Source organism: Carya illinoinensis, chromosome 16 (assembly GCF_018687715.1).
Source record: "Carya illinoinensis cultivar Pawnee chromosome 16, C.illinoinensisPawnee_v1, whole genome shotgun sequence".
Classification (NCBI taxonomy): domain Eukaryota; kingdom Viridiplantae; phylum Streptophyta; class Magnoliopsida; order Fagales; family Juglandaceae; genus Carya; species Carya illinoinensis.
In genome coordinates, this window is record NC_056767.1 from 24,817,899 (window position 1) to 24,840,276 (window position 22,378).

At 35.3% G+C, this 22,378-nt stretch overlaps 1 protein-coding gene across 5 annotated transcripts; it reads left to right on the forward strand.

The window, feature by feature from the left end:
- The first annotated feature begins 1,155 nt into the window (after positions 1–1,155).
- LOC122299117 (probable serine/threonine-protein kinase SIS8) lies at positions 1,156–21,999 on the forward strand. 5 transcript variants are annotated; one of them, XM_043109083.1, is made up of 14 exons: positions 1,156–1,462; positions 1,558–2,398; positions 3,514–3,951; positions 14,733–14,836; positions 15,215–16,476; positions 16,594–16,634; positions 17,968–18,036; positions 18,611–18,711; positions 19,392–19,470; positions 19,577–19,675; positions 19,769–19,837; positions 20,333–20,382; positions 20,462–20,638; positions 20,780–21,169. In XM_043109083.1, exons 2-14 carry the CDS (start codon positions 1,913–1,915, stop codon positions 20,973–20,975), a joined length of 3,171 nt encoding a protein of 1,056 aa, XP_042965017.1. In that variant the 5' UTR covers positions 1,156–1,462; positions 1,558–1,912; the 3' UTR covers positions 20,976–21,169. The 5 variants fall into 5 exon arrangements, 4 of the variants coding, with proteins under 4 accessions (XP_042965017.1, XP_042965019.1, XP_042965018.1 ...); XR_006239594.1 differs by lacking the exon at positions 20,780–21,169 and adding exons at positions 21,178–21,290; positions 21,411–21,553 and having other exon boundaries at positions 1,158–2,398; XM_043109084.1 differs by lacking the exon at positions 20,780–21,169 and adding an exon at positions 21,411–21,999 and having other exon boundaries at positions 1,161–2,398.
- Positions 22,000–22,378: the final 379 nt, after the last annotated feature.

Genomic DNA, 22,378 nt, shown 5'->3' on the forward strand with positions numbered 1-22,378 from the left:
TTATGGGATTTTGAAAAAGGAAAAAGAAAAAATTAAATAAAAATATTATAAAGTTAAAATATTATTAGACTATAACTTTTTAATATCATTTCTTTTTATTTTATTTTATATTTTATCCGAAAATTTGAAAAAGTTGTAATACTAGATAATAATTAGATAAAAAAGTTAATATTTGAAATTGAAAAGTATGTGTTAAGTGATATTTCATCTCAACATCTAAAAGGGACCTCACTTACCACCATTTATTAAATTTTCCATTAAATTATCAAATTTTATAAGTGACTTTTAAAATTTTGATAATCTTAACACAGATAATGCCAGATACAGTTTTGGAATGTACAATTCTCGCTTATCTTTTTTTTTTTAAAAAAAAGTAAAATCTATTATAAAAATGGGGTTTTTTTTTTATACAATTAAGACTGATCTAATTTTTTTTTAAAAAAAAAATATGTGAGATTTATACACTTAAAATTATATTGATCAATTCACTTTTCACCCTTGATTAAAAGAACCACTAAGATTGTGAAAAAATAAAAGCAATTGGTAGTAATTTGAGAAATTAGCAATAATTTCTCTGAAAACAAGAGAGGTTTTGCCGTGTAGATGTTTGGACAAAGTCAGCTAAGACAGATTTTCATCTCCTAAAAAATATATTTTATTTAACAATTTATATTAGTTTACGTCATTTTAAATTAACACAATTTTACATTAACAAGAGGAGGGTGCATGCTACGGGGACATTTTGTTCATTTCTCTTTGTTTATTTTATTTTTTATTTTTTTTAAATAATAAAAAAGAAAATGGAGAGAAATGCACATCGGTATATTTTATCGGGTCCTTACATTCGGTTTGATTAACATTTTCTTGGACAAAAACCTCTCACAAAAGTTCACTTTTACTTTACAAACTCCATCCACAACCTATCTAAACATTTTTTTTTTCTTTTTAAATCTAAAAGTTTTTGTTAGGAAGTCACCATCCTCACGAGATCTCACAAAAACATATATCTAAAGATTTTCCTAAAGATTTAGAAAATTTTGTGACATTTACCCTATATGACAAAATCCAAGGTTTGCTACTTTGCTCGAAATAGCAAAAGTTGATTTGCAAAGAATGATAATGCCCAAGCTGCTCTTTAGTCTTTAGTATTCCAATTTTGTGCAGATCACCCACCAAAGTTTCCAACTCTTGTCACCCACACTTTGGAGTTAGAGACAGAGAGTGCGAGGGAGAGAGAGAGAGAGAGCCAGTTGGTTGTGTTTGCCACCAATTTACCTTTTCATGGGACCGTGAAATCCATCGGCCTCGAAGCTCAAGTGGGTCATTCTTTTATACGAGGTCCTAGTCTCTCCCACTTGCTGGTCTTTGCTGTCTCAGCCTGTGTTACCTTACCTGCCCCCTTTTCAAACTTCTCCAAGGGACGCTTCTCTCTTTTCTATGTGCGCTTCTTTTCTATATCCGAGTAAGATGTAGTTTTCTCAATCTGGGTATTCTCCTTTTCTTATTGTTCCTGCTTCTCGCGGGTCATGATACATCAAAGTTCTGATTTTGGTGTAGGTCGTGTCCTCTTCGTTCTTTGCTTTATACTTGTTTATTCTCTGTCTTTAAGACGCGTTCTCTCCCGTTCTTCGAGAAGGAGGGTGTTAGCTTTCAATTCAAGCATCTGGGATTGTGCAAGCTTTTCTGGATATTGCCTATGATCTTTGTTTCGGATTTTGGATTTGAGAGTTTGGTTTGGGGTCACTTGTGGAGTGTAGGGGATGTCGGACAAAAGAGGCCTTTTGGATTAGTTTGAACTCTACTTTTGCGGTAGAATAGTGACTATCATTTCATGCTTTCCCCAAGACAATGGAGAGGTTTATGGCCAGATTTCACTTCTTTAGCAAATAAAATCTTAGCTTTGTGAAATAATATGAAGAATCTTCTTAAGAAGCTTCATATCGTGTCCAATCAATCGGAAGATGCAGAAGGGTCTACTTCATCGAAGGTGAATACGTCTAATGAAGGGTCGTCCCCTGATAGGATTGTGCACTCTCGGTTCCATCATAATTCTGAGAATAGACCCATTTTGGGGCTCTCGGGTTGGTTGAATTCAGTTGCTAATAGAGGTAGCCCCAGTCATCCGTCTTCTTCGAATGTGACTGGGGAAGAAAAAACGGAACCCTCTGATTTGGCGGGTATTGGTAATTTAGATGGTATGGATGCAGCTAGGCGTGATTCAGTTTCTAGCAACTCGAGGGATCCTGATATAGAGGAGGAGTATCAGATACAACTGGCTTTGGAGTTGAGTGCCAGGGAGGATCCCGAGGCAGTTCAGATCGAGGCTGTAAAGCAGATCAGTTTGGGCTCTTGTGCTCTTGATAATACTCCGGCTGAAGTTGTTGCCTATCGATACTGGGTAAGTTTCGCCCTTTCTTTTGCTTCCTGATTTCAGTTTCGTTGACTTGCTACTGTTAGTTATATTTTTTACGATCACAATCGTTATAAGAACTCGTAGTCCGCTTGTAGTGTATAAACTGGTATGTTACCAAAACTATTTATGGCTAAAGCAAGTTTAATTCTGCTCCTGTTCATATATGCAGATGATGCTTCTATTAAGTTGAAAAATGCTTTTTGATGAACTGGATGGTTTAAGCATGCGATTTAAAGAGCTGTGTAGGGAAATAGGGAAAAAATTTGGGAAAGCGTCATTGTCACTCTCGTAGCTCCTGTGATCCTTGTCCTTTAATCCTATTAATGTAATGAAAGCGACACTTCAACTGGATTAATGTTAGTCGCATTCCCATATGTAAGCAATGTTGTTGAGAGTCACCGTCAAAGCTGCTTTGCAGTGATAGTGTGTTAGCGAAGGCACTTCAAGGCAGGACCAGCAGAACTAGTTATCTCCAATTTTGAGTAGTTCTACTAATTATTTAGCTGTATGTATAGGATGTTCTTGTCCTTCTCGGTAAAGTTTTAAGAATTTAAGACCTAATATCTGTGGCATAGTCTTGTTTACAAGTTTATCTTCTTTTCTAGTTCACTTTTTTTTTTTTTTTTTCAGTTCTTTTGTTTTGTAATTCTAGCTTCACATTTTTGTTCCAAGGTTTCTCTCATGCCAATGCAATGCATATGACAACAAATTAATCAGGAAATCTATGTCACACTCCTATTTCTTTAATAAATGATCCATTGTTACTGGAGATCAACAAGATAGTAGTCCTGCATCTTGCTTTTGTTGTAAAGTTGAAAAAAAAAAAAGATTGTTTTGTTGAGGGTTTACCAATTTGTGTTGGTCATATCTCAGCATAAAAGGGGAAGTAAATCTCTTGAAATCTATTTTTATTTGATTTGATAAGTTACTATTATATTTCCTGAGTGCTTGATTTATCTATTTGTGGATAAACTGGAAACTAAATAACTATACAGGATTATTCTTTTCTTATATCTGTAAAAACCTTCATTTTCTCATATCTGAACGTGTATATTCTTTTCTAACCTATCTCATATCGTAGATTTATTCATGCTTCACAGAATTACAATTCTCTTAGCTATGATGACAAGATCTCAGATGGCTTCTATGACCTGTATGGAGTTATGACTGAGTCAACTTCAGAAAGAATGCCTTCCCTTGTTGATCTACAGGGAACACCAGTGTCAGACAGAGTCACCTGGGAAGCAGTTTTGGTCAATAGGGCTGCTGACGCTAATTTGTTGAAACTTGAGCAGAAAGCTCTAGAGCTAGCTGTTAAATCAAGGTCCAATTCTCTCGTTTTCGTAGGTAGTAATTTGGTGCGAACGCTTGCTATTTTAGTTGCTGACTATATGGGTGGACCAGTTGGGGATCCTGACAACATGTTGAGGGCATGGCGAAGTCTCAGTTACAGTTTGAAAGCAACCCTTGGTAGCATGGTTTTGCCACTGGGTTCTTTGACAATTGGATTGGCTCGTCACCGTGCATTGTTGTTTAAGGTGCCTGCCTGGCTTTTTTTAACCCTAATGTTCATTCAGCATAATTCTAAGATCTTGACAACTATATGTGCTTGCTTCTTAGAATTATTTTATTTTTCTGAGATTATTTTAAGCTATTTGAATATGCATTCAGCATACTATGGGATATGTCTTGCTTTTCTAAAATTTGATGCTTGTGTACTCAGGCTATGCCTCTTCATTAATAAAATTTACTTTTACCTATCAAAAAAAAATTATACCACCTTAATACAACTTAAGGAATATCTTATCTGAGTTATTGATGCATTTAATAGCTCACTCTTCTGCCTCCTGTTCTTATAACAAGTTATTAGCTATCCTGGACTATGATTAACTTCTTGCTCCATGTTGTAAACACTCTTCTTGAGCTAGCTTCTGCAGCAGACTTAAGAGAACTTTGAATGACTATATTAACGGGTCGACAAGTTTGGGGGCTGCTTTTGCGAAGTCAACTTATGTTGACAAATGTAGATCAGATCAAACTTGTTGCCCAGATGACTAACACAAGAGGGGGGGTGAATTGAGTTGTATTAAAAAAAATAACAATTATAAATCAAATATATAATATAAAATATAAACAAAATATGAAATAACAATAAATATAAAGAGTAAGGGTAAGAGAGAAGCAAACTCAGTATGTTAACGAGGTTCGGCCCCACTGCCTACGTCCTCGCCTCAAGCTACCCCTTGAGGATTCCCAAATTCACTATTCAACCTCCTTCAGGTGGAGATAGAAACCTATTACACCTTTGAACAACACCGCTACAAAGGATCCGTGTAGAACACCCTCTACACTTGCAATCACCTTACACGTGGTGATTCAACTATTCCCTGTGTAGAATACTTTCTACACACACAAGGGTTATACACACCCTTTTTCTGATACAAAAGCTGATAGTGGGTAGGTTATCAGAAAACACTCCTCAACGAGTGAAATAAGAACAATACAGCGCAAGCTATATCTCTCAAAATGAACAAGGATTAAGGCTCAATGTTTAGAGAAGAGAGAATGAAAGCTTTGAATGAATGTTGTATGCTCTTGGTGTTGTGAATGTGAAGCTCTCAAATGATCTATTTATAGGCATATGAGACTTCATATTCAAATTTAAAAAGATTCACATGTCAAAGACAACATCATTCACTTTTTCAAAAAATTCAAATAAAAGGTTCTTCTTTTTCAATTGTCAAAGACAACATCATTCACTTTTTCAAAGAATTCAAATAAAAGGTTCTTCTTTCTCAATTGTCAAAGACAACATCATTCACTTTTTCAAAAAAATCAAACCTAATCTTTTACTTTTGGCATATGACAAAATGAGCACACTTTCATTTTCAAAAAATTCAAACCTAATCTTTTACTTTTTGTATAAGTCTAAAAAAGCATCAATCACTTTTGAAAATATTCAAATAAAACATGCACATGTGAAAGATGACAATCAATCATCTTTAATATTTTCAAAGTTCAACCCTTTAATCAAGGCATGCACATGCAAAAGATGACAATCAATCATCTTTCAAAATTTTCAAATTTAATTTTCAAAAATATTCATGCACATGTGGAAAATGTATTTTAATGCTTTATGATAAAATATTAATTTTGAGCATTAATCCTAATTTCGAATTTTGAAGAGATTTACAACATTACTCTATAATTTTAATGTGAACTTGTTCCCTTCTTGCTCATGCTTGTTTCCTTGATGTGCTTGACTCCATTGTGTAGACAACTTGAGCTTGAGACTTCTTTATTCTTTGAATTCATTTGTTATCATCAAAATCCATGTGTAGATTTATAATCACATGAAACTTGAAATCTTGAGTTCAACAATCTCCCCCTTTTTGATGATGACAAATATTTGATAGAACTTGAAACCTATATTAATACTTAAGCTCCCCCTGAAAATATGCGTTAGTTTTTCAAGCAAAAGTATAAATATAATTCCAAGCATATATAACAAGTTTAGCAATTTAAACAATGTTAATGTTCTAGTCTAACACTTCTCCCCCTTTTGGCATCATTAAAAAGGATCCGCAACAAGAAAATGGACTGAAGAAAACGATGCGTTTAATAGTCACTGTAGATAGTTGAAAAATGGAGCCGTCCGTGACCCGACAAGTGCTGCAAAGCCTCGAGGCCTAACTCTATGAATTTAATACGGCTGAAGATTTAAACAATCGCCTGATGTTGTTGACAAACGGGATTGAAGGCTCCGAGTTTCTATAAAAAAATGATCATTTTCATCTATCGGATGCCAAAAAAATAATCACTTCTTGACCTGAGTTCTGTTTTTCCACAACGATAGAATGGCTGAGTAATTCTCTTCCACTAATGTTCCAGACTTGAATCAGGAACCCTTGACGCATCAATCATCAATCTTCTCTCCTGAGGCCGTCAATACCATGATAGGAGCAGTGAACCGTTTTTCTAGTAAGGCTGATTCTGAGATTATTGCAGAATCAAGAATGCTCAGTAATCAATATGCCGCCTCTGTTACGATCATGTCTCGAAGGTTAATGGCGAGGGTGAGTGAGATTGATCATCTTAACATGCAAATATCTGAGTTACGACAGAAGCTTGCTAATAAGGATAGTGAGAATAAAAGGCTAAAGCAAGAAAACCAAGAGTTGAAAAAATTTGCAGATTGGTATGCTCATGATCTGCAACCACGAATAGAAGAGCTGTAACGAGAAAGGGTTCAGATACAAGGTCAATATCGGCAGATAACAGCAGAGGTTCATCGTTTACTAGAAAAATAGGGACAATCTACTGTTAATCTCGCTGGCTTAGTAAGAAAACTTTTGACAATGTGTGTCCAGCATATCTTGTATTTCTTTTGACTAAATAAGATTTGAAGAGAAAATAGTTTGTCTTATTCTTTATGCTATCTCTATAAAATCAGTCCTGAAGTTCATCTAATCCGCATCAAGTTTTCATCTCATCTCTATAACTCATTTGCATTCCTTCAGCATTCTCGTTTTAAGCCTTCTATTCTTTTCTCAATGGCTCATTCTTCTAACATTTCTCTAGATCCATCCATGAGGCATTCTGCATCTCAACCTCCTGTTCTTTCTGCAGCTACCATTGGTGCCATGTTGCAGCAAGAAAATAATAATCTGACTAATAAGTCAGATTCTGATGCTATTTATGACTTGGTGAGTCTTGGGACTCGCTACTCTTCCTCTATTGTGGCTTTTTCTCAGCGGCTACAAGCCAAAAATCACGAAGTTGAAAAGCTCAAAGAACAAATTGTTGTACTTCAACAAATTGTTCAAGAGTCTCACACAAGGGAAGGAATCATTCGGCAGAAGAATAAACAGTTGAAATCTTTATTAGATTCTTCATTCCGCTTGCCGGTTCCCATGAATAAGAATGACATGATATTGTATGAAGAGAATGAGCGTCTCAAACATGAGGCTAAGAATCTCAAATTTATGTAAAAGTATTAAAAAAAATCTATCTCTATTTTTATTGACTCTGGTCTATCTTTTAAGAGATATTCATAGCATGCATCATACCTATTTCTCTTCTGATCATACATAATCTATCTTCTGGTAAAGGTTTTGTGAAAATATCTGCTAACTGATCGTGTGTGTTTGTGAACTCTAACATTATATCACCTTTTTGCACATGATCTCGAAGAAAATGATACCTTATTTCAATATGCTTAGTTCTAGAATGTTGTATTGGGTTCTTTGAAAGATTTATAGCACTTGTATTATCACATTTGATTGGAATGTGATTATACATGAGTTTAAAATCTTCAAGTTGTTGCTTCATGTAGAGAACTTGAGCACAACAACTACCCGCAGCAACATATTCTGCCTCAGCAGTAGATAGTGCAACAGAATTTTGTTTTTTACTAAACCAGGAAACTAATGCATGACCTAAGAAATGGCATGCTCCACTAGTGCTTTTTCGATCTATTTTACAGCCAGCATAATCTGCATCTGTGTAGCTGATTAGATCGAAAGATGTGTGCTTAGGGTACCATAACCCTAGGTTAATTGTACCACTAAGATATCTAAGAATGCGCTTAACTGCAATTAAATGTGATTCTTTTGGAGATGATTGAAAACGTGCACATAAGCACACACTAAACATAATATCTGGTCTACTGGCTGTTAAATATAATAAGCTACCAATCATACCTCGATATATCTTCGAGTCAACTGGCTTACCGGATTCATCTTTATCAAGTTTAGTTGATGGGCTCATTGGTGTTCCAATTTCCTTAGCATTTTCCATCCCAAACTTCTTCAGTAATTCCTTAATATATTTTGATTGATTGATGAATGTCCCACTTTTTGCTTGCTTAATTTGCAATCCGAGAAAGAATGTAAGTTCACCCATCATGCTCATCTCAAATTCTTCCTGCATAGTCTTAGCAAAAACTTGACACATATTTTCATTAGTAGCACCGAATATTATATCATCAACATAAATCTGAATCAAAAGAATATCATCATTTTCATATTTAATGAAAAGAGTTGTGTCGATTTTTCCTCTTGAAAAACCTTTTTCAATCAAGAAACCACTGAGTCTCTCGTACCAAGCTCTAGGAGCTTGTTTAAGTCCATATAGTGCTTTTGTGAGTTTGAAAACATGATTTGGGAAAATATGATTTTCAAAACCTGGAGGTTGCTCAACATATATCTCTTCATTTATAAAACCATTTAAGAAAGCACTTTTAACATCCATTTGAAAAAGTTTGAAATCTTTATAACAAGCATATGCAAGTAGCATTCGAATAGCTTCTAATCTTGCGACAGGTGCATATGTCTCATCATAATCGATTCCTTCTTCTTGATTAAAACCTTGGGCTACAAGTCGAGCCTTATTTCTAGTAATGACTCCAGACTCATCTTTCTTGTTTCTAAAAACCCATTTTGTTCCAATAATAGTATAATTTTTGGGTCTAGGAACAAGTGTCCAAACATCATTTCTTTCAAATTGATTCAACTCTTCTTGCATAGCTAGAATCCAAGATTCATCAAGAAGTGCGTCATCAATATTTTTGGGTTCAATTTGAGATAGAAAAGCAGTATGATTACAAATATTTCTAAGAGATGATCGAGTACTTACACCTTGTGAAGGTTCTCCCAAAATTTGTTCCACTGGATGATCTTTCACAAATTTCCACTGTTTGGTTGCATCTTGTATTAAATTTTGATGATCTTTCCTGATGGCTCCATGTTGAACTTCCTCTATTGCTTTCTCTTTGTTGAGATTGAGACTTTCTGTGTTATTTATACCTTCTATTTCTTCATCAATAGATTTCTTGGAGAGTGGAGAATTAGATTCATCAAATACTACATGCATAGATTCTTGTACAGTTAAAGTCTTTTTGTTGAATACTCTATAAGCTTTACTATTAGTAGAATACCCGAGAAAAATACCTTCATCAGATTTTGCATCAAACTTGCCTAAATTATCTCTGTCATTCAAAATAAAACATTTGCATCCAAATACATGAAAGTAACCAATGTTGGGCTTTTTCTCATTCCAAAGCTCATAGGGGGTTTTATCTAATTTAGACCTTAACATAACTCTATTTATAACATAACATGCAGTACTTACCGCTTCGGCCCAAAAATAACTAGGCAAGTTGTTCTCATTGAGCATTGTTCTTGCCATCTCTTGAAGAGATCTATTTTTCCTCTCTACTACCCCATTTTGTTGAGGAGTTCGAGGAGCAGAAAAATTATGAATAAAACCGTTTTCATCACAAAATGTTTCAATATTTTTATTAACAAATTCTTTTCCCCTATCACTTCGGATACTTGAAATAGTATAGCCCTTTTCATTTTGAATTCTCTTGCATAACTTGGTAAAGGCATTATGTGCCTCATCTTTATGAGCAAGAAAGATGACCCAAGTATATCTAGAGAAATCATCAACAATAACAAATGCATAATATTTTCCTCCTAGACTTGCAACTCTATTTGGTCCAAAAAGATCCATGTGTATCAGTTGCAATGGTCTAGTAGTGGAAATATGTTTCTTAGTTTTAAAAGAAGTTTTTGTTTGTTTACCAAATTGACATGCATCACAAATTTTGTCTTTAAGAAAATATGTTTTTGGTAAACCTCTCACAAGATCATTTTTTGAAAGTTTGGAAATAAGTTCCATGTTGGCATGACCTAATCTTCTATGCCATAACCAACTAGTTTCATTTTGAGCTGACAAGCAAATAGCATCTTGTGAGGTAATTTCTTCAAAATCAATTGTATAAACATTATTGTTTCTAAAAGCAATAAAACAAATATTACAATCATGATCATTCAAAATAATGCATTTATCCATTTTAAAAGTAACTGTAAATCCTTTATCACATAATTGACTTATGCTCAAAAGATTATGTTTTAAACCTTCAACAAGTAGAACATCTTCAATTATGAGAGAAGATTCATTACCAATTTTACCTATTCCCACGATCTTCCCTTTCGAGTTGTCTCCAAATGTCACGTGTCCTTCTTCTTTAGATCTAAGATCAAAGAACTTAGTCTTGTCTCCCGTCATGTGTCTTGAACATCCACTATCTAAAAACCACTTATTTTTGCTTGTGGATGACTTCATGCATACCTATAAAAACAATTAAAATGATTTTTCTTGGTACCCAAGTTCTTTGGGTCCTTTATTTATTAGTATTAGAAGAAACAAGATTTTTAGGTACCCATATGGCCCTAATAGTCATTGTATGATTTCTTCTAATAGGACAAGTATGATAATTATGACCATTTCTATTACAAAAATTACAAATAGCATGTGACATATATGAAAAACTTGAATGATTATAATAATATCCTTTTTTGACAAAATTATTTTTATGAAAAGAATTTTGAATATTAGTCTTTGAGGTAGAATGATTATCAAAGAAATTTTTATAAGGTTTGTATTTTTGTTTTGGCATATATCCCAAACCTGCCTTGTCAAAAACACATCTTTGACTACCAAGAAGTTTTTCAAAATTTCTTTTTCCATTCGTAAAGTTTTCAACAATATTTTCTAAATCGGTTTTCTTCTTATTCAATTCAAGATTTTCATCTTTCAAAATGATACTTTCTTTTCTTAAAATTTCAATTTCGTTTGTTAAAGAAGAATTTTTCTTTTTCAAAGCAGTATACTTTATACCCAATTTTTCAAATTCCTCATAAATCTCTTCTAAAACATTTTGCAATTCTTCATATGAAGGATTTTCAATATTATCAAGATTTGTTACCTCAATGTCATCTTTAGCCATAAGACAAAGATTTGCTGATTCTTCATTGCTTGCTTCACTATCTGAGCTACTTGAATCATCATCCCATGTAGCTTTCATTGCTTTCTTGCCCTTGTTTCGATCTTTCTTTAGCAGAGGACAATCTGGCTTGATATGACCAGGTTTATTGCATTTATAACAAATTAAAGTGTCGTTTTTACCTGAATCTTTCTTGGAAAACTTTTTGAAAGATTTCCTCGGAGGAGTTCTATTTTTCTTCAAGAACCTCTGAATTCTTCTTGTTATCATCGCAACTTCTTCATCTTTATCGTCATTTTCCTCATCTTCATCACTTTCACTTTCATGAGGAACAGCTTTAAGTGCTAAGCTCTTCTTTGGCTTTCCTTCTTCTTCTCCTCTTTTCAATGTGTACTCATGGGTGATAAGTGACCCGATGAGTTCATTGACTTCGAGCTTCTTGAGGTCTCTAGCTTCAAGAATCGCTGTAACTTTTGATTCCCAACGTTTGGTTAAAGAGTTGAGAATTTTTCTTACTATCTCCACCTTGGAATAAACTTTGCCAAGAGCTGTCAAGCTGTTTATGATGTTAGTAAAACGAGTGTGCATACTAGAAATAGATTCATCATCATTCATCTTAAACATTTCATATTCATGTGTAAGAATATAAATTTTTGATTCCTTGACTTGCGAAGTTCCTTCATAAGTTACTTCCAAGTTATCCCAAATTTCCTTTGCCGTAGCGCAATTCATTATTCTATTAAACTCATTTCCATTAAGAGCATTATATAATAAATTCATAGCAGTTAAATTTAAAGTATAAAGTCTATCGTCTTCACGATCAAACTCTTCTTCTTCCTTTTTGACCTTTACTCCACCAACCACTTTTGTTGGAATATAAGGTCCATTTACAATACATTTCCATATTTCTCTACCTTGAGCTTGAAGAAATATTCTCATTCTAACTTTCCAGAATGAGTAATTATCTCCACAAAAGAGTGGAGGCCGACTACTAGATTGACCTTCACCAAATGAAGCTGCAATGTTAGCCATAAGATCTTAACTCAAAAGATAGTTAATCTTATAATAGAGCTCTTAGCTCTGATACCAATTGTTGCCCAGATGACTAACACAAGAGGGGGGGTGAATTGAGTTGTATTAAAAAAAATAACAATTATAAATCAAATATATAATATAAAATATAAACAAAATATGAAATAACAATAAATATAAAGAGTAAGGGTAAGAGAGAAGCAAACTCAGTATGTTAACGAGGTTCGGCCCCACTGTCTACGTCCTCGCCTCAAGCTACCCCTTGAGGATTCCCAAATTCACTATTCAACCTCCTTCAGGTGGAGATAGAAACCTATTACACCTTTGAACAACACCGCTACAAAGGATCCGTGTAGAACACCCTCTACACTTGCAATCACCTTACACGTGGTGATTCAACTATTCCCTGTGTAGAATACTTTCTACACACACAAGGGTTATACACACCCTTTTTCTGATACAAAAGCTGATAGTGGGTAGGTTATCAGAAAACACTCCTCAACGAGTGAAATAAGAACAATACAGCGCAAGCTATATCTCTCAAAATGAACAAGGATTAAGGCTCAATGTTTAGAGAAGAGAGAATGAAAGCTTTGAATGAATGTTGTATGCTCTTGGTGTTGTGAATGTGAAGCTCTCAAATGATCTATTTATAGGCATATGAGACTTCATATTCAAATTTAAAAAGATTCACATGTCAAAGACAACATCATTCACTTTTTCAAAAAATTCAAATAAAAGGTTCTTCTTTTTCAATTGTCAAAGACAACATCATTCACTTTTTCAAAGAATTCAAATAAAAGGTTCTTCTTTTTCAATTGTCAAAGACAACATCATTCACTTTTTCAAAGAATTCAAATAAAAGGTTCTTCTTTCTCAATTGTCAAAGACAACATCATTCACTTTTTCAAAAAAATCAGACCTAATCTTTTACTTTTGGCATATGACAAAATGAGCACACTTTCATTTTCAAAAAATTCAAACCTAATCTTTTACTTTTTGTATAAGTCTAAAAAAGCATCAATCACTTTTGAAAATATTCAAATAAAACATGCACATGTGAAAGATGACAATCAATCATCTTTAATATTTTCAAAGTTCAACCCTTTAATCAAGGCATGCACATGCAAAAGATGACAATCAATCATCTTTCAAAATTTTCAAATTTAATTTTCAAAAATATTCATGCACATGTGGAAAATGTATTTTAATGCTTTATGATAAAATATTAATTTTGAGCATTAATCCTAATTTCGAATTTTGAAGAGATTTACAACATTACTCTATAATTTTAATGTGAACTTGTTCCCTTCTTGCTCATGCTTGTTTCCTTGATGTGCTTGACTCCATTGTGTAGACAACTTGAGCTTGAGACTTCTTTATTCTTTGAATTCATTTGTTATCATCAAAATCCATGTGTAGATTTATAATCACATGAAACTTGAAATCTTGAGTTCAACAAAACTCGTCCTCCAATAAACACCTTGTTCTAAGAATTGTACATGAACTCATCTTATAGGATGTCAGTCTGTCCTCCAAAGTTGGTGCAGGATGGGGACCATGATCTTTAGCTCCAAATATTCAGAATGTTCAAGTGTGTCCATTGCGAGTGTATTTTCTGTTTGCGTCCTTTGGTTGAATTCGTATGAAATCTTAATTTCTTTGACTGTGCTTGCCTAGTTTATGTATTGAAGAGCCTTAATCAAAATCTCAGTCAGTTGTTTAGGTGGTCATGAGAAAAGCAATATCGTTCAATGTATTTCGGTCTGTTTTCTAGATAATTTGTTATTCTTGTTTTAATCTTCTTTTTAAATGAGGCAAGATCAGTAGAAAGGTAGCCTAGCTTAAGTCCTCTTTATGTCTGTGGAGATAATAGGGTACATTCTGTGCTGATTCCAGGGTGAGATTCATGAAGGCTCCCACTAACATTTGGACCTTTTCCATACAAAATATTATTTATAGCTCTCAGCCCCCCTACCTGGTTTGTCATTTCTATGCCGGATGCATGGAAGGCAGAAAAATTGTCTTGGGTGGTTTTCTTTCTCAGTTCTAGTTGAAATTTAAAATCACTTCTACTAGAGGGTAAGGTATATACTTTGATGGCAGAATTAGGATTAGTGCCCTTTTATGATTTTTGATATGTTAGAGCTTGTTTGGCCAAATATTTGTTACCATGATGTTGAAGGGTAGTTCCTCTTTGCACTAACAGTTATCAACAACTGCATTATGACAAGTACTGTGATTATCCTGCTATCAAGGCATCCGTATATTTGTTAGAAGCTGTTCTTTCTCCTGTGAGTCAGCTGTCTTCGTTAGATTTTATTTCCTTTTATATTGTTTGATAGCTTTATAGATAAAAAATTGTCATTTTCCTTGGGTCATCTGACCTCATGTTATATGTCTCTGTCATTCACTAACTCTTAGTTTCCTTTGTTGTACGGAATCATGGTCATCCACTAGTAGCTCTCATCTTCAGACTTTTCTGTGGTTATGTAGGTTTTGGCTGATAGTGTGGGCTTCCCATGCCGGTTGGTGAAAGGACAGCAATACACGGGTTCTGACAATGTGGCAATGAACTTCGTGAAGATTGATGATGGAAGGTAACTGTTGTTGTTAGTTTATTTTTGTGGTGGACTCAAGTCAGTTGGATTATTCAGGATTTTGTTATCTATTTTCTGTTCGCTGAAACATGATTTTGCTATGCATATTAGTTGCTTTATTTTTCTTTCTCACTCATGGTATTAGTACGGCATTGATGATTTTATATAATAGTTAGAAGATAATTCTGTGCCCATAAATTGGTGTTTTAAGATGTCATTTACGTCTGTTTATTTGCAATTTTTTTTCTTTAAATGTCAGTTGCTGCTGCAAATGATATCAGAGCAGAAATTCCCTCATTTAGTTCTATGCGTTTTTTCCTTACATTTGGATTTGCAAAGCCATTAACGTTTCTGAGATGTTGATAATGTGAAATACAGGGAGTATATTGTTGATCTAATGTCAGATCCTGGTACACTTATTCCATCTGATGCAGCCGGGTCGCATATAGAATATGATGAATCTTTTTATTCTGCAAGTCCCTTGTCTAGAGATGTTGACTCCTCTTATGTGGCCTCTTCAAGCAGTGGGGTTGGAAGTTCATTTGAGGAACACTCAGACTTTGGGACATTGGACAAGAGGTCTAGGCTCAGCAATTCAGTTGCTTTAGGAAAAGAATCTGATGACAAAGGTGATTTCACTACTTCTGCAAGCATAATCAGGCTAACCAAAAGTGAGGAAGAGCACAGGTCATCCTCAGATGATTTTGGATCTCCCTCCAATGTAGAGAAGGTGCCAGTGCAGGAGAATCCTGGCAGACCTGGTCATCCTTACATGCATGCAAGATCTCCTTCTTGGACTGAAGGGGTTAGCTCCCCTGCCTTCCGTAGAATGAAAGTTAAAGATGTTTCAAAATACATGATTGATGCTGCCAAAGAGAATCCACAATTAGCTCAGAAACTTCATGATGTGCTGCTTGAGAGTGGTGTTGTTGCTCCACCAAACTTGTTCACTGAAATTTATCCTGAGCAGTTGGATGTGTTGGTGGTTGAGGCAAAGCCCCCAACTGAATATAAGGATGAAAATAAGCAGGCGATTGAAACACAAGAGCTCAAAGGTCAAGATGATCATGGCCCTGCTCGCTTTTTGCCACCTTTACCTCCCCAGAGAGTGCAATCTAAAGAAAATGTTTCCTCTAGTCAACTGGAGCATCTTAAAGGTGTTGAGGATGATAGAGGGGAAGGAACTGGACAGCTTATCTCATCACAACCTGAAGTATTGAATCCCGTGAAATTTACTAAGAGAGTGCCTGTTGCTGCTGCAGCAGCAGCAGCAGCAGCTGTTGTTGCATCTTCAATGGTTGTCGCTGCAGCAAAGTCGAGCACTGAATCTAATCTTGAACTTCCTGTAGCAGCTGCTGCCACTGCTACTGCTGCAGCTGTGGTAGCAACATCTGCTGCTGTCAGTAAGCAGTATGAACAGGGTGCAAGAAGTGATGGAGATGCAGATGTAGCTTGTTATGATCCATGTGGTTGGGGTGACCAACATCATGATGCTTCTGGAGCCATCATTTCAGAAGGCGAGAGAATATCAGATAGATCGGCAGGTAATGAAAGCACAAAATCTGATGGCGCACTTGATGAAGTTGCCGAATGTGAGATCCCATGGGAGGAAATCACCTTGGGCGAGCGTATCGGACTTGGTACTTACCTGTGCATTATGCCATCAAGTTCTTGTACTTTGTTCTAAAGAATAATAATATCATATGGTTTTCCATGTGTCTAATTTCATCTTTTTGGGTTAATCCTTTGTTCTGCAGGATCATATGGGGAGGTATATCGTGGAGACTGGCATGGAACTGTGAGTTTTCCATCCTGACCCTGAATGAATCTGGTGCATCTTTTATAATACTGGTGTAATACTGGTGTCTACTATGGGTCTAATCCTTTCCTTTCGCCTTGGTTTCAGACATGTTGAGCATTTTGTACTGTAATTGTCTGTGTGTGTGGGTTATAAAGCTTCATTATGGCATGCATAGTTACCTTTTAAATATATGGAATTACCAACATGCAAAATGTGGCCAAAAAGGCACCCTGAAAAGAATACTGTCACAGCACGTGATCAGAGAAAACAGTACTGTATACAATGTGAATGATGGAGACTTTCTGTTGATTTAGTGTTTAGCGTTCTATACAATCAACATAGGTGGGCTAAAGCCTCTACCTACTAAACTTGGCATTAAAGAACCGGATATAAAAATTGATGGCAGTACAGCTTAAATTCCATGAGTATTTATTTTTCGAAGTTAATAAACTAACCAAAACAGATTATTGCTGAAGATTGTAAATACATTCTTAGATGTTTATCAAAGAATAAGGGTCATTGTTTCTTTCAGATGTTAAGTAAAGCCTACAATAAAAGGCATGGTTTTGTATGAGGAGATGAAAAGTTCCACAGGTTATTGAATGATATGCCCATATAGGTCAAGTTTCAGTGTATATGATACACTGAGCTTTTCTTATTTTATTTTCTTCCATTGTGTTTATTCATCTGAATTAAGTCTTTGGAAGGTCTGTCTGTGATTTATTCATTTGAGGAGTTCTTCCACCCTTTGTATGTATTTGAAGTCCAAAGCATCATCACCATCTTCCTATTCCAGAGTGCATATTGTTTTTGAAAAGATAAGTTTTATTGATGATCAAGAAATAGGAACAAGGCAATATTGATGTACATGGGGAGTATATATCAGACAACTAATGAGAGAGAAAAAATACATCGGAAAATCCTGGAAGCTAAAGCTAGAAAATCATAGTTGGGTTGCCATTCAATGACAAAGTGTATTGAAAAAGAAAACCTTGGGGTTTTCTGCAGTCCTTGTACTATCTTCAAAGCTTTGGTCATTGACTCATTTATTTCCCTTTATATGTACCACATCAACAAATCAGTATCATTTTCCACGAGGTGTCACTGTGAAGACCATCAAACTGCTCTTCCATAGCTACATATTATAACCTTATTATCTGCTTTATTTTGGGATGTTACTTCAGTTGTATAGGTTGGAATAGAAACATCAATTGTCCAGCCCTATGTCACTATCTTCTGTTTGTTTCAGATTTCTTGCTTGCATTTGCGCCAAATTCATGTTCTGGGAAACTCAATGTTTGGATCCTATTGTCAATGTTTGGTTTTGTAGGAAGTGGCTGTGAAGAGGTTCCTAGACCAGGATATTTATGGCCAATCACTTGAGGAATTCAAAAGCGAGGTACAATCTGCTTTTCCCTTTTAAATATTTCTTTGCATTTACAGTTGTTTGGGTTCTTAGCTCCTGTTTCACAAGAAAATAAGACAGTTTCATTTTTTTTAAATGCTTTGTGTTTGCACCTTAATTGATATGATTTTTCCGCTTAGTATTGCTAGAAAGATGTCACTTTCAAGAAATTGATCTCCTGGTTTACATCTGATTTACTGCCATTCTTGACCCTCACATTGAATTTGGAGAATATATTATTCATTGCTGATTGACACATAGGAGATGAAGTTATAGCGCAATACATAATTGGAGTTATTTCTGTGGTCTCTTCAGTTAAAAGCCTGCTTGTGCTGTCAAAACTTTCCATGCCCTCATTGCCTTATTTTAATTGAGCGTATTATCGACACATAACAATAAGGGATGAGATGCCTGGACACATTTGTCTGGATTTTGATCAGGATTTTGGAAAGTGTACCTGTGGTTTCTTCCTCTCAACTTAAGACTTTTGCTAGCTGTCATTGTTATCTCTAAGTCTCTGGAGATTTTTGTTGAAACCATTTGTTCTACTTGTGGTTTGAATTTCAAGGTGCTGTTAATGAAAAGACTCAGGCATCCCAATGTTGTGCTCTTCATGGGAGCTGTAACACGTCCCCCAAATCTATCAATTGTCACTGAATTTCTTCCCAGGTATTCAAAGGCTCTTGTTCTGACCATATTTATGGAAGGCAATGTGTTCCATATTTAAACTTATGAACAAAAGCCCTTATTAGTAACGTGACTTGTCAGTATGCTCTAGCTGCATAGTAGACGAATATTCCTTTTTCTTATCAGACATTGATTTATTTGAAAGTGACACAGCACACGCTATTACACTCGTGCGTACATGGACATGGACACAACCAATGAAATGGCTTCAAAAGAGGCTCTTGAATGGAAATTAGAAGAAAATACTTTCATGAAAACAGATCTAAGAAAGTTCAGTTTCTATTAATGGAAAATTTTCCTGAGAAGTACATTCATGTTGCTGTTTTACGTTTGCTTTATCACAGTAGACAAATAAACAATCATCTATATTTTGTAAAAAGAAGTATACTCATGGTTTTTTTTTTTTTTCCCCTCAAAAATATAGACTTAAGCATGCAGTGGTATCTTCAACCCTTGGGAACTCTAGAAAATCAACATGGCTTACCAAATTAATCAATAACTTCTAAAAAACTTGCTCTGCCAGTATGATACTATTTGATTAGGACTTGACAAGTTAATTCTTGTAACTTATTATTTATGCCAATTGGTATGCTAAAGAACTAGTTTTTTACTCTCTTTTATTTTTATTTGCTTTTTAATTTTTAATTTTTTTTTTTGGGCAGAGGTAGTTTGTATAGGTTGATTCACCGGCCTAACAATCAATTAGATGAAAGAAGGCGCTTGAGGATGGCCCTTGATGCTGTATGATTCTGTCATTCTTGCTCTTTATTCCAGTTCCAGTCATCTATTTGCTGTAATTTGTAACTTTGCTGGAAATAATGTCTGTTTTGTTTGATTGAACTTTCAGGCCCGTGGAATGAATTATTTGCACAACTGCTCTCCCATAATAGTGCACCGTGATTTGAAGTCCCCAAATTTACTAGTTGATAAGAATTGGGTTGTGAAGGTGGTGTCTCATCTCTTTACTGAGCTTGCTCTATGTATTTCATGTATCTTCCATGCCTAATCCTGCATGATGTGAACTTCTCTGCATGTTTAGGTGTGCGATTTTGGCTTATCACGGATAAAGAATAGCACATTTCTTTCTTCAAGGTCAACTGCAGGGACAGTAAGCCATTTACAATTTTCATCCTTTTTTACTCATGCTGAACCAGCCTTTTTTTTTTTTTTTCTCATTCTGTTTTTTTGGTTAATGCATCACATTCATGTCTCGGTGCTGGATATATTCTTTTGACTACATGTAGTTTCTACGCACCTTCGATACTCTTGGTGGATGCATTTGGTGTTACTTGAGACAACCATATAATTTATATAATAATGTTAAAAGGTATTTTTTTTTCCCTAAGAAATGTTAATAGGGAAGGTACTGCAATAGGTGGTTGGTGATATTGCTCTGGAACTCGTGGTTTATCTCCATTAAATGAACTGACTTATCTGGGAAAATTGAAATATTGTGCTCCTGTCATGCCCGTTGTGTATTCATGCATCTTGCAATATGCTTTACTTCCTTGATAATTGACTTGTTGCTATGTGTCTCGGATTGCAAGTATGCAACCCTTGGAACTGGTATTGATAAGTTAATGCTTGTATTGCACTCCTTCAGGCTGAGTGGATGGCCCCAGAAGTGCTAAGAAATGAACCTGCAAATGAAAAGTAAGCCTTTTTCGATGCAGTATCTTGTTTCTCACCCTGGATGGATGCTTTTTATTACATCATGTAATACAATATGCAGGTGTGACATTTATAGCTTTGGGGTCATACTGTGGGAACTCTCTACATTGCAACAACCATGGGGGGGAATGAATCCAATGCAAGTTGTTGGTGCAGTTGGATTTCAACATCGGCGTCTTGACATTCCAGATGATATGGATCCTGCCATTGCAGATATTATTGAAAAGTGCTGGCAGACGTAAGTATTGTTTTGGTTATTCTCTTCCATCCACTCATTAATTGTTTATATATTGTTATGCTGATTCGAGAAGTCCAATGCACAAACGCTTTTGTTGTCTTACCTTACATAACCATAGCTATTAATACATGCTTGCTCCAGTAACACGTTGGCTGGAGTGCAGCCCAGGTTGTGTCACTTGAACCCTGTCAAAACCCTGGGCAACCCACCTCTCTCTCTCTCTCTCTCTCTAGAGCGAGCCATGTCAAGGCCATATACAAATTCTTCTAATGCTAACATAATCAAGGTCATACAAATTCTTCAGAACACACTACCTTTTATGTTGCATGGCAAATGAATGAATTTCAACTGTTATTCCCATGTTTACACTACAGTAACTACTACCACTTCTCGCTGTATGGAGGAGCCCTACACACCTTGAACATTGCCAATGTGATTCCATTTAAGCCCTACCACTTCTTGCTACCAATTAGTTAATGCTTAACTTCTTATCTTCTTTTCTACAAAAGAACTATCTTGTCCAATTCATTCCTACTCAGGATGGACTGGATTTCCTTTGCATGACATGATCTCTCTGCTCTCTTTAAAAGAACCAACTATAAACTGTTGCCCAAGCAGATAATGATGATGCCATTGAGAAAGATCATAAAAGGTTCACTTCTCTTATGAATCGGAATTATATTTTTGTGTTTATCATTGTTGTTACAGTTTATTGAGTATACTCAAAATTCATTTCTGCATTCCTGACAAACGATCCAATTTAACATTTTAGAGACCCAAAATTGAGACCCACGTTTGCTGAGATAATGGCTGATTTGAAGCCGTTGCAGAAGCCAATAACCAGTTCTCAAGTTCCCAGGCCAAGCACATCCGCAGGTAGTGGCCATCAGAAGCCTCTGCCATCACAAATTGCAGAAGAAGCAGGCTAGAAGAGCAAACTATACCATCATACTCTGTGTCATTGGACTGCAAAAATCTGGGGTGAAGTTCTAGATTGCCTTGGACTAGTCTGAGAAAGTGACGGGTTGATTTCCCTACATTCAATCCAATTTGAGATTGTGATTCTTTTTTCTCAAATCCCCCTTTTCCCCATCACAGTGCAGCTATCCTCAAGGTTGTATATTTGTTTATACAAATCCATTGAAATTGTTGTAATCAATGTTTTGAAATTTTTTCTTTTTGTGGAGTTCTATCAAATGGTTGGGAAAGCTTTAAGATCTTGGGAGTAGTGGCCATAGAAGGATGAAAACTGACATGTACAGGGTGATACTGGTTGGGCAAACAACATGATTCCAAAAAATCTGTGTACATTTTCTAAGGAGCTCCAGATTAAGATTAAATCACGATCCTTTTGCCATCAATCTGACCATGTTGCACATGATTAACCCGGAGTCACCCTTAACTCCATTACTTTACGTACAGTGCTTGGCCTTTTTGATACACAGTTTTTCACTTTTTCTTCCCAAATTACGATCTAAATAAATGATTACAAGTTATAGAAATTGAGACGATTGTAACTCAATTCAGTTAATATTTATTAAATTTTTTGAAGTAGCATTTCCCATATTAGTATTTTTATTATATTTAAAAATCAATAATACGACTCATGATCAATAGCTTTTAGATATGATAATCTTCATCTGAGATTTTGTCACACTCTGATATCACTCATTTTAAGAGGCCGGTATAAACTTTCCAATTACAAAAGAATTGCATTAATTTGAAGCTTTCAGTTGGTCT

What these genes read in the sequence shown, in the direction of transcription:
- LOC122299117 (XM_043109083.1), top strand. Translation starts at nt 1,913, where the DNA reads ATGAAGAATCTTCTTAAGAAGCTTCATATCGTGTCCAATCAATCGGAA. An exon ending in GTCACTGAATTTCTTCCCAG is followed by an intron (nt 18,712 to 19,391) that starts GTATTCAAAGGC and finishes TTTTTTGGGCAG; the next exon opens with AGGTAGTTTGTATAGGTTGA. An exon ending in CAAGGTCAACTGCAGGGACA is followed by an intron (nt 19,838 to 20,332) that starts GTAAGCCATTTA and finishes GCACTCCTTCAG; the next exon opens with GCTGAGTGGATGGCCCCAGA.